This window comes from Anastrepha ludens, chromosome 4, assembly GCF_028408465.1.
Source record: "Anastrepha ludens isolate Willacy chromosome 4, idAnaLude1.1, whole genome shotgun sequence".
NCBI classification, from domain to species: Eukaryota; Metazoa; Arthropoda; class Insecta; order Diptera; family Tephritidae; genus Anastrepha; species Anastrepha ludens.
This window is the reverse complement of record NC_071500.1, coordinates 18,495,244-18,508,221: the sequence shown is the minus strand read 5'-3', so window position 1 is coordinate 18,508,221 and position 12,978 is coordinate 18,495,244. Positions and strand designations below refer to the sequence as shown.

Genomic DNA, 12,978 nt, shown 5'->3' with positions numbered 1-12,978 from the left:
CGGCAGTCACAGATTCCATTAGGGAGTACCACCTGTCGCTCTAATGTTAGGATACACTCGTTGCACGTGAACGCTACATTTATCATAACGAATAGTTTGTTTATTGTTGTTCAGATTGACTCATGATTTCTCTTATGGTTCCTCTTAGTTCCATGGTCATGAAGAAAAAGAAGCGAATATGGTCCTTAGGGCTTAGCTCCATAGAAGCGCAATCCCTCAAGATTGCTTTACCGAAGCATAATTTTTCAAAGGAATGGATCGCGTGATTATACCAACAATAGCCTTAAATATCTGCCTTCTATTTGAAGTTCTAATTCATCTTCTGGGATATAGAGAGCAACTGCTTACTTACCTTACCTTCTATAATGGAATCATGAGCATGACCCAAACGAATGAAGCGTTAAAAAGATTTCGGAATATTTTTTTAATATCAAAATTTCGCCCAATTGGGATCACCCTATTGTACATACACAATTAGCTACGATATGTAAAGTCGTGCCTATACAATTAATTGACCTAAATGTTCGGCTGCAAATGTGCCAAGTATGTAATTTCCTTGGAAGTTAATTGAACAAATTTTAATAACTAAAAATTTAATTTGTAGTTGTGCACGCTATGAACGAATGTAATGGCTTCTTAAGAAAATGGAACTGGACATTTATATGGAAATTAAAATCATGAAGCATTCAAGAATGTAGGCATTTCGCCGCCATGCCGCCACGTGTGCCGCCTTATTGGCCACAGCCGCTCATATCTATCTAGAACACCTGAGCATGTGCCGCTGATCACACAAGCATTCTAATAAGTGTGGAAGGCAGTGAGTTTGATTCTACTACTGAAACTCGCACACTTGCCTATCAAGAAGAGTCATATCATGTAATTTATCTCTGCTCCCAGTAGCGAGGATATTTGAAATTTGCTACTACCAACCATTACTCCCAAAGCCCAGAAGAGCCTGCATGGCGCTCTTAAATAAAAAAAAATTAAAAAAAAAAAGAACAGGAAAACAATTTTTTTTTAGCAGCGCTGTATTTCTGAACAATTTCCGATGGGCTCAGTGGGATACCACAATACTACAATAATCAATCAAGGCCGGTATAAAATCTTAATACTAAGAAAACTTAAACATTTGCCACGCTTCCTCCATTTGACCTCCTCTACTTTTTATTTTCCGAAACTTTCAGAGAATAGAGAGTTGAGAAAGCCCGCTTAGTTATTACAAACCACCTCTTTATAAGCCTCCTTTAGTTAACTTATCTAACATCCCGCCCGCTATGCTATTAAATATATTCTTATCTTCTTCTCTCTCTCCTTTCAGTTACACGATTCTGGTTACGATCCAGGTAAAGCCCTTCAAGCACTCGTTAAGTGTCCCGTTTCCAAGGGTATCGATAAAAAGTGGGCAGAGGACGAAACAAAGAAATTCATTAAGGGCTTACGGCAATTTGGAAAGAATTTCTTTCGAATACACAAAGATTTACTACCGCACAAAGAGACACCGGAATTGGTGGAATTTTACTATTTGTGGAAGAAGACACCGGGTGCCAATAATAATCGACCTCATCGTCGACGCCGGCAAAGTGCCTTGCGTCGCAATCGTGTCACACGCGCTAGTAATACACCTCCGAAGAAGGAGGATACACCGGAACCACAAACGGCGACGACGGCGTCAGCGGCGGCAGATTCGACTCGCTCGTCGCCCGTTGTCTCCAAGGAGGAGAACAGTTCTCTAACCGAGGACGACATCAGCGAGTGCGACAGCGATTCCAGTCTGACAAACAAAAGGGATGAATCACCATCTAGAATGAGGACACGCAATAAACAGCAACAACAGAATAATAATACGAAGGAACAAACAACACAACAGGTGGCGAATGGTAAACGACCCAAACGTGGTACTGAAACTCCAGATACAGTGTCGGCTGCAGATAGTCCAAAGACACCAACTAAAGGAGCAAACGCAACCGAAAACAATACGACAACGACGGTGGCGGCTAATAAGCGTAAAGCGGGCGGTAAGCAGGATACGCCGAATAAGAAGAAGCGTACCGATGTGGACGGTAGCGCAGGTTCTGGCAGTGGTGGCGGTAGTGGCGATATCACCGATGATGGCAGCCTTAGTAAGGACAGTGCTAAGCGTAAGCGTCCCGATAGTCCCGCGGAAGAGAGTATGAACTCTGACAGTCGGCCTGATTCGGTGTTGGATGACGCTGAGTCGAATACGACTGATACAGTAGAGCAGTCGTTGAAGGAGGGCAAAGATAGCTCAGGTGGAAAAGAGGATAGTGCTGCGACAGATGGCGATTCGAAGGCGGAAATAATTGAGAAATCCGAAAAGCCTGGTGAAGACACCAAAGAGACTATCAAAAATGATGATGAAGAAACGAATATTCAGGCACCTGTTAGCGGACAAGTGGCTATAGCAACACCTGTAGGCGATTCAGTTGGCGTTGACACAAAAGATCCTGCAACAAATACAAATGATGGAGGCCTGAATATAGTCAGTGCTCCGCCAACACCAATGAAGGTGCCTACCATAGCAACTGTTGAGGCGCTAAACGCTTCCATTGGACGCGGGGACTTGTCAACTGAACGTAAGGATCCATTAGAGAAAATGGATGTATCTGAAGGTAGTGTTACCGCTGATTTGACCAAGGAGCAGGAGATGATGAAGAAGATCGCTAATATGAAGCAAGAGTCATTGCAGCAGCAATTACCACCGAACAGCTCCAACGCAAATATGCAAGAAAACGCTGTTTTCATCAAGAAGGAGCCTTTGGATGATTCCTTGGATGCCACCTGCAATCAGAACAGCAACGAGCCGCAAGATCTAAAAGTTAAAGTAGAGATCAAAAATGAGGAATGCAAAAGTGCCGCGGGTATGCCGCCGACTTCAATGGCTACATCTGTTAATGAAACAACTGCTGGCTCCGATGTCCCTCCTCAACCGCCACATATGCATATGCATCTCCCACCAGGGGGCCCACAACCACCACCAGGTTACATTTTGGACGGACAAATCAAGTATGGGCCACCGCTGCAACAGTCGATGCCCAGTAACGACAACAACGCTCCGCCATCAACGGGCATGCCATTAGGTGGACCGCCACCAACGCACAAATACCCTAGTGATATGGATATGAAGTACAATGAGTCTGCTGCGACAGCTGGCATCAAATATGAGGGTGGCAAGTTTGCAATGCAAGACATTAAGTACCCTCCACCGCCACTGGAGCACGCCATGAAGTACGGAACAGTACAAGAAATGCAAGCAGCCGCAGCAGCAGCAGCGGCGGCGGCTGCCGCAGGTAAATATGATATGAAATTTGCCATGGAACAGCAGGGCAAGTATCCGGGTGATCTCTCAGCACATCAGCAACCACCAAAAGGTTTCCCTGGTGATCCGATGAAGATGCCTGACATGAAAGTATCAGGAATTTATCCCATGACAAATGCTGAGGGAAAATACACGGGTCCGCCTAACCAACCGAGCGATGTAGGGCTTAAGTATGGTGGCGGTGCACCTCAAGATCCGCAGCCACCAACTTCACACGGTGCACCACCTGGTGCAACGCCTCCACCCGGAATTGCAATGCCAAAGCCTCATTATCAACACGAGGTGCAACACCCACTGGCTCGTTCTGCTTTCGAGTCAAGTTTAATGCTGAAATATGGCGATCCAATGGCTGTCAAGTATGGACCCCCACAAGAATTAAAATATCCTCCACCACCACAAGGACCTAATGATGGAGGACCAATGAAACCCTCGCCCTATGCTGAGAATCTCGTCAAAGGCTCGCCATATGGGACCCAAGAACCTGGCGGATTGAAATATCCGCCACCGGAGAGCCCAATTGATGCGTCATCTCGTTCGACACCTGGACAAGATAGTCAGGGCAGTAATAGTAGCTCACAACCTTCATCACAACAACAACAACAATTCCAATCGCCGCATCCATCGCCACATTTACCTTCACCAGCGGGAGGTGGTCTACCACCTGGTATGCACCCACAAAATCTGGTATCGCCACACGGTCCGCCGTCTCATGGACAACTAAATTCTGGTCTGCCACCAGGCTCATCTGGACCTCCTCAACCCAGTTCTTTACACCATCCACACCTTACACCGCCTCCAAACAACTCACAGCAATTGCAAGGGCATTCACAATCGTCAATTGCCTCATCAATGCCTCCTACTTCAGTTGGGGCACCGCCCCCATTGTCAACAGTGGCTCCATCAGGCTTGCATCCCCAACACATCCCGCCCAGCCATTTGCAACAGTTACATCGCCAGCATCCCGATATGTCAAGTGGCATACACCCGCATGCGCCTATCCCGCTTGCACTGCAAGGCCATGATCCGCGTGGTGGGCCACCGCTTCCTACTCATCAAATACCTCCACAACAACAACAATCCAGTACAGTGCGCACACCATCGCCGGCGCAGCAACCACAGCCTCGTAATTTGCATGAGGAGCGCATTGGGCCCAATAGTGGTCCACCATCTGGACAGTCACGTGAACCCCCTACATCGCAAGCATCGATGCTGCCACAGCAGTCTCCACATGCGCACCGTAGCTCTCCTCTGTCCGGTATGCCAGGAAACCCACCACCGGGTCTTATTGGCCATCCAATGCCCATACATCCGCATCTGGCACATTTGCCACCTGGTCATCCAGCGCATGCTGCTGTCGCTGGAGTTGGTCATCCTGGACACCAAATTCTGTCGCACACAATGGCTGGTTTGGGTCCAGGGGGTGGACCAATCGCACTTCTGGCAGGACCACCATCGCTGACGGGTATGCCGGAATCGGCGCTCAGCAGACGTACGCCCCCATCACATATTGCACAACCGCATTCCTCGTCTGCACCACCACATTCATCCGTTGCTGTTAGTTTGGCTTCTACCACGACGTCAGCTAGCTCTGCGCCAAGCACGAATACTGTGCCATCATCTGCCTTTAGTCGCGCCAGCCCAAGTGTGCAAGGTCCAAACTCCAACATTGGTGGGCCGCAAAGTGTTGGTGGCCCTGGAAGCGGCGGCACACCAGGCTCTTCATCAGCACATCGTTCAGCATCGCCTGCTTCAAGCGTTGGTAGTTTGAGCCGCCAAAGTCCGCTACATCCGGTGCCGCAAAGCCCACTCAGCCATCATCCATCATCATCGGCACTTACGGCGGCAGCAGTTGCTGTAGCAGAGCGGGATCGTCATGCACTTTTACGTCAACAGTCCCCACACATGACTCCTCCACCCGTATCCAGCGCTTCCACACTGATGGCTAGTCCGTTAAGCAAGATGTACTGTCCACAGCCGAATCAACGTGTGCTGGGAACTTCGCCGCCACCTCATTTACGGCCTGGTGCTTCACCACCTGTCATCCGACATCCACAGATGCCACTGCCATTGCCATTGATTCCACCTGGCGCTGGTATACCACAAATAGGCGTGCATCCCGGCCAGTCGCCATATCCGCATCCGCTCTTACATCCTTCCATGTTTTACTCCCCGCACCATCACAACCCATTCAATTATGGCTATGGTCCTTATGGACCTGGTTTCCCGGCAGCTTACATGAAGCCACCGCAACCAGGAGGGCCGCTCGATCCAGCCTCGGTGTTGGGCGCGCATCATCCAGGTCTGCCAGGCCCTCCACCCACGCGCCCTGACGATCCAGCGATGGCAGCTGCAGCAGCGGCGGCCGCTGAGAAACAAGCCGTGGTTGCACATCAATTAAAACAACAGCAACAACAGCATCAGCAGCATCAACAACAACAAGCGGCAGCACAAGCACAAGCACAAGCACAAGCGCAGGCGCAGGCACAAGCGCAGGCGCAGGCACAAGCGCAGGCCCAGGCGCAAGCACAGGCACAGGCACAAAACAAACCACCAACACCAAAGACGCCCCAGGGCAACAATAGCGGCGGTGGACCGCCGGGAAGTTCACACTCGACTCCCACAGGCCTGCCACCAGCTGGTTATCCAGGGTCACATTTGGGTGGTTATCCGCCACCGCCGCATTCTTCCCCATTCCAAGATGGTCAACAAATGGGTCTTAAGCCAACAACGCACATGGATGCCCTGCGAGCACACGCACATTCAGCCAATTTGGGTGCTCCACATCATCCAACTGAGCCATGTAAGTGTTGGCGCACAATTTTTTATAATATTTCATTTTCATTAATTATGTAATTTATCATTCTCGCAGTACCAATCGACATTGAGCCCGATCCGGAGCCGGAAATACCCAGCCCAACGCAAAATTTACCGCGTGGTCCTAGTCCCGAAGCCAAACCGGACGACACTGAATGTCATCGCTCGCAGTCGGCCATGTAAATCACGATTAAATTATATCTCCATTAAATATAATTCGCTAAAAAATAATTCCATATATTTGCAGATTTGTGCGCCACATTGACCGCGGTGATTATAATTCCTGCACGCGAACGGATTTGATTTTCAAACCAGTGGCCGACTCCAAATTGGCGAGAAAGCGAGAAGAGCGCGATAGAAAGCTTGCCGAAAAGGAACGTGAGCGTCGTCAAGTAAGAGTTAGAATAGCAAAATAAATGTGCGTTATGAATGCCTATTTACATTATCATATTTTGCAGCAACAACAGCAACAGCAACAACAACAGCAGCAACAAGCTGTGGCTGCGCAACAGGCCGCTCAACAGGCCAAACTAAAGGCCGAATTGAAGCCACCATATGCGGACACGCCAGCGCTGCGTCAATTATCGGAATATGCAAGGCCGCATGTAGCGTTCAGGTGGGTGTGAGTAAATACAATACTGATTATGTGAATGTTCAGGGCACCAAATGAAGTAACTTTACCTTAAGTTTTATCAAACGAAACACATCAGATTGGAAAATGATAAAAACGAATGCAAAATTATTTACATGGATTTTTTGTTTGTTTGTTTGAGAAATACTTTTTGCAAAAACACTTGCTACTTTGGCCTTTCTTATCACTATCAAATAAAGCTCATACATAAAATTTCATATTTAACTTTATTATTATTTTAATTCTTTTAATCATTTGTTGTATATTTTATTTTCCACATTTTCACATATACTAAGTTTGAGTATAGATCGAATGCATATGACTGTGTCTATTTTACGATGCCATGAAATAATTGAAAATTTATGCGTGTGTATTTTTTTGATTATTTCAGCCCTGTTGAACAGATGGTACCATATCATCACCCAATGGGGCCAATATATAGTAGAGAGAGGTACAGTTGCCTAAAAACATTGTTAATTTACTAAAACGAAAACTATAATCTAAATCGAGTAATTTCAAATAACTGCTTAAACATCTGCCTTACGTCATACCTCACGCTTGATCATCTATTATACTTTATGTAGAAATTTTATGTTAAAAAATCAATGACAACAAATTGTACATGCCATCAAAAAGCTACCTTGACGAGGCTGAAGTCGAGCTGTATTTTGTAAATTGTTACTCTTTAAATTCTAAATTTTCCGCTCGGTAAATACAGTAAATTGCGCTGGCATGTATGATTTTAAAATTTTATTATTTAATACTCGTATACACATTTTTGTAATATTTTTCCTTCCCTTCTTTGCTTGTCTTTGCGTGCCCATTTTATTTATTTTCCATCGCATGCAATTCTAAAATACATTTGCTAAAACTTTCGCTCAATGTCTTGTTTTTTTTTTATTCTTCGCCCATCTTGTCATCCATTTTTCATCTTCCATTGTGCCAAGAATTCCGTCATCTGATATTTCCACCGCAAAAATTCTATTTTTTGTTTTTTGATATCCTTTTATGCTACTCGATTTTGAGCTTACCGTTTACTGAAAATGACTAATTGTATTTTCATTTTATAGGGAACTGGAGGAAATAAAGAACGCCCAAGTTGCAGCTGCCAGTCAGTCGCGTCTGGACCCGCATTGGATGGAGTATTACAGGCGGTAAGTTTCAGTTTTATTATTTTACTCAAGAAAATGATTGATGATCGTTTTCACGACTGATATTACAAGAAGGTATATTTCTACCCGTTAGGTGGCGCTGTGGCCAAAGTATTTTAGTTGCATTAGAAGCTTAGTTGAAATATTCGGGTAATAAAACTCGCAAAAATCAAACCTTTATTTTTAATGTTTAAATGCAATTACAATTTTAAATAAATTAAAATATGAGTAATCAGCTGATTCAGTTTGTCGCACATCGGTGGTATCATATTTTCAGAACATTGAACTATGTGGCGGCAGAGGGCCCATAGTATTTCGAAAAATCGTTTTATGGTATTTGAGTTCATAATAAATGGAAACCTGTGCCTGTGATTGTAGAATAATAAATATTATTATTATAAGTTATACCCTTTTACCTTTGCGAGGGTTGCTATTTATATTTCTGTACTAAGAGAAAAATGATAATTTTTGTTTGAAAACAGTTTTATTGTGTTTCAAAATATTGTCCATGAGGATTATTGAATTGAATCCATTTACGGAGCACTTTGTTCAGAAACGTTTCTTTCAAGTAGTTTTTTTTTAATTGTGAACAGCGGCAACGACTCAAATTTATTTTACCAATTTTTTAAGGTGCGAAATTAATTATTTAATAATTAATTTTTTTGCAGAGATAAATTTTAGAGAGAGGAAGAGAGAGAGGGAGAGAGAGATAGATAGAGAGATAGATAGATAGATAGATAGATAGAGAGATAGATATATAGAGATGATAATATGGCTCATACATTAAAACATTCTGAGTGCGTTTTTGGAAAAATATGCCAAACTTCCAATGGAAACGTCAGATGACGCCTGACAATTCTAGAAGTGCCCAAGGCCAGAAATTAAATAGAAATTCTCGTAAAACCAGAGAAAAATAAACGTAATCAGGGAAAGAGAGAGAGATAGATAAAGGGAAATAGAGATATAGATAGAGAGAGGGATAGATAGATAGAGGGAAATAGAGAGAGAGAGATGGAGAGAGATAGATAGAGAGAGTGAGATAGAGGGAAATAGAGAGAGAGAGAGAGGGAGAGAGAGAGACAACTCTTATTACATTAGTAAGCTGGGATTAAGAGTTGCATAAGAAACGTTCCCACGAAAGTCGGTTCTACGTAACTGGAACGACCCGGATTTATATCCGACCAAGGACTGTGACTTCAACAACATTCTCCTTATATGCATGGGGAATATTTATGTTGCTACAATAACAACAACAACAACAACAACTTGTGCATAAGAAATTTCAAATTTCGTGGGAAATTATGTGCAATTTTCTTTGTACAAAAAGTTTGTTAGCTGCGGCTGTGTTATGCTAAATGAAAAACACTATGCATGTAGATATCCATTTCTATATAAAACTACCATTAATCCCTTACAGCAGCAAACTATTTCAATTAATCAAAACGTCTATTGTTTTTTGCTTTTTCGTAGCGGTATGCACCCATCACAATTTCCATTGTACGCTAATCCCGCTGCTATCTCACAAATGGAGCGTGAACGTTTGGGTATTCCGCCGCCGCATCATGTCGGCTTAGATCCCGGCGAGCACATGGTAAATATGAAAAATAAACTATTAAACAACAACAAAAGTAAAAAAGAAAATGCATCAACAACAAATATTTACATGAAATTCATCGTTATCATCATTGCATTATTGTTACCTCAAAATTATTTGATATCAACCATTTTTATCACATCATATTCTTCGATATCGAATCATACTATCACATATCGTATCGTATTTCGTACCAAAACCAATTTAAAACATATCAAATCGAACTTTCAATCGTATTTGGAAGAAAATTTCAAAATTTGCGAATTAACCAGAACAAAAAGGAAAGGAAAAATAAAAATTAAATTAAACAAAAAATATCAATCAAAAGTGTGTGTGTGCGTGTGTTTGGCTGAGCTCGTGCATTCATTTCTAACAATCACTCAATTTACTTCATTAAAATTTGTATTTGTAAATTAAATTTTAGCTTAACAATTGGCTATACACGCATAGAGCGTCTTCTCATTTTATTGCAGTTGTATAAGGAAATAAATTAAACCAAATCTAAATTTTTGCTTAAAAATCGCAAAAGCTACTTTGCTCAACTTGCCATTTTTTTCATTAATGCTATTGTCTGCTTGCCAGTTTGTATGAATTACTTTGTGTCTCGCCATGTTTCACGATTCATCTGAGTGTTTGTGCCATACAATTCGAAGGCATTTATGTGTTGTCTTGTAATACATTTTTATTTCATATTAATCATTGTAAATTCATTTGGACTCTTAACTCTTAAGCATTTATAAAGAAATTGGCTTTTGCACCACTTGGCCCGCCATTTGTCTTCTAATTAACAACTAATCAAATAACTTAACATTTAAAATGCATCCAGTATTCATTTTCAAAAAATCATAATTAAAATTATTAAAAATAATTTTTTTTGAGTCTTGAAAAAGTAACGCAACAAAAACAAAACAAACAAACAAATCCCGCCTAAAAAAAATAAATGATTGCAAATACACACTCAAAACAATTCGCTACGTTTTTGAAAATTTAAAATTTCAGATACGATTGACGAGAGAATATCATGCACACTCTCATACTCATTTACATTTGCCTTTGCCTTCACAGCCGCAACCACCGGAGGCCGGATTTCAACTGCCACGTGAGTTTGTATATAAAATACGTGCCAGCGATTCATATCGCATTGGCCATTTGACTATGTTTTCTCACAAACATTTTCCAATTTCTTTACTTGCATATCTTACGCAACTCCAGCGAATGTTGGCCAATATCCACGCCCAAGTATGCTTATGCCTAGAGAGCCGGACGTTCTGCTGCGCATGTCCTACGCCGACCAGCTTCAGGTTTTTCCCCTCATCTTTTAATAAATAGCATTTTTAATTACACATATTTACAGTATTTACAGGCAGCTGAATTCCAGCGACAGTCACTGCACGAACAGTACTTCAGGTGAGTTAACGATTTCTGTTAGTAAATATTCCCTTTGAACAAAGACATTACAGTGTGTTTCAAAATAATATAGGTACGTTTTAATATAAAATGACAAACACCACTTCCATGCAGAGACATTTTTTTACAGAGTTTTTAATTTAAATTAAATCTGGAATCAAACTTAACGACTGCAGGGCATGTGCTTTTTATGGCAGAAAGTTCTCAAAAACAACAAAAAAATAAGAAAAAAAAGCAATGCGATTTTTGAACAGCTACAAGTTAACACTTTATTCTTGTGAAATTGAATGGGCTATGAAACTGCATACCCAGAAGTTTTCTAAATGTTCCGATTACAAAGTTGAAAACTTTGCTGATAATTTAATGAAATTTTCAAAATTTTTTACTAAGAAGTTTTCTTACGATAAAAAAAATAAGTTTAAAATTTCGATGAGAGCTTTTTTTCACCATGGTAATCGTGAAGTAATCTGATGCCAGCTCTACTGGACATTTTGCTGGACGCATTATATTAATGCTTACTCCTCTCTGACCTCCAACTGTTGATCGTTTACGGCCGTAAAATCTGTTTTGCCTCATTGCTGTGGTTGCTGATCCCCCTCTCGCTATCAGGTCGGTGAAACTCCGTTGGCTTCAATTCCGCAATGCCGAATACCCCGCACATCATGGCAGCTTACTAAACCCTGTCAGTTCAATGTAGATTACTGGTTGTCTTCGTATAACTCATCTAATGATAACCCCAGTGAACTTGCTGTTTTAACAGATTGGGCCCAGAGAGAGAGGGATGTTAGATGAGTGGGTTTTATGGGCATGTGAAAAAGTGGTTAGTACCGTGCGGGGTGCTTTCACATGCTGGACATACGTTTGGTATGTCGGGGTCAATTCTGCATAGGTATAAATTTAACCTGCTACAGTATACAGAAGGTAATTATGGTAAAGATACGCGGGTCCGTCGGTGTAGCTGAAGCTCTTCATCTACAATAGATAGTGGTTGGACTCCGATTACAGCATTCAGGGGTCGGAATGTCGTTAATTGTCTGCCTAAACACTTTCCGGCCCAGTAGTTGTCGTTTTGTTTTGTCATGGATCTCGTCGGAGTAATTGAAGAGGTGCCTCCTGACGTACCTGGAAGGTGGGTCAGGTTCAAGCGGGTGTCTGCATAGGTGAGACCCTCGGTAGCACCCTAGCAGAAACTGTTTGCTTAGCAGTTTGTTGTTCTCCTTCATAGGGATCATCTACGCCTCGTTATGAAGGTGTTGTAGAGGGAACATCTGAAGGCATCCCGTCGCTATCCGAATAGCAGTGTTTTGGCATGTCTGAAGCTTTCTCCACTGCGTATCACTAGTAACAGGCGACCAAACAGTACTGCCGGCTAGTGATATGTTGCCGTTTTGAACTTGTTTACAGTCGGTAGAACTAACAACAAAAAACTGACTCAATTCGTACTTACGCTCTCGTGAAAGTACTGCAGAACTATCATAGGTATGTTAACAGGTCAGGTAGGGATTGCTAACACGGACAAATGCAGGAAATGCAGAGAGGTTGTTGAGGAAACTTTAGAACACCTTCTGTGCGTTTGTCCGGCATTATTAAAAACGCGTCTAAAATGCCTGGGAGCCCCATTGTTTGACGGTCTGGAGGACGTCTCAATAGCGGATTTCCTAGCGCTGCTGAGATTCGCCAAAAGCGCTGACATCCTTAATGATGTCTACTTTCGGTATTCATAGAGGTCGGTCTCCATCTGGTATCGCTAGGGACCAAAAGGTCTACGCGTGACTTATTGCCAACCAGGCTAACCTAACCTAACCTTACAGTCGGTATTGGTGTGTCGTTGACTTTGACCTTAAGCTTAAGTTTGATCTCCTTTTGTCTAGGTGGTAAAGAGGGTCGCCGTGGACTTAGTGGGCGAAAGTTGTGGATTCCTCGCAGTGAAAAAGCGAAAAAGACAGGTAAGATAGTCTTTTACTTCGGTGTACAGGCCATCAATGGCATTGCCCGACGCCATTATCGTACAATTGCGTAGGGGACCAGGGAGGTAGGTAGGTTC

At 42.8% G+C, this 12,978-nt stretch overlaps 1 protein-coding gene across 11 annotated transcripts in view; it reads left to right on the top strand.

The window, feature by feature from the left end:
• Window positions 1-12,978, top strand: part of LOC128860023 (arginine-glutamic acid dipeptide repeats protein) — an 83,058-nt gene that overhangs the window by 58,747 nt on the left and 11,333 nt on the right. For 5 of the 11 annotated variants that reach the window (XM_054097236.1, XM_054097240.1, XM_054097237.1 and 2 more), the window contains 10 exons: window positions 1,319-6,137; window positions 6,207-6,330; window positions 6,399-6,543; window positions 6,610-6,773; window positions 7,174-7,233; window positions 7,853-7,936; window positions 9,404-9,524; window positions 10,527-10,626; window positions 10,740-10,828; window positions 10,882-10,934. In XM_054097236.1, coding sequence (XP_053953211.1) covers window positions 1,319-6,137; window positions 6,207-6,330; window positions 6,399-6,543; window positions 6,610-6,773; window positions 7,174-7,233; window positions 7,853-7,936; window positions 9,404-9,524; window positions 10,527-10,626; window positions 10,740-10,828; window positions 10,882-10,934 — 5,759 coding nt within the window. The remainder of the gene's footprint in view (window positions 1-1,318; window positions 6,138-6,206; window positions 6,331-6,398; window positions 6,544-6,609; window positions 6,774-7,173; window positions 7,234-7,852; window positions 7,937-9,403; window positions 9,525-10,526; window positions 10,627-10,739; window positions 10,829-10,881; window positions 10,935-12,978) is intronic. The other 6 variants (XM_054097245.1, XM_054097242.1, XM_054097244.1 and 3 more) reach the window with 5 other exon arrangements.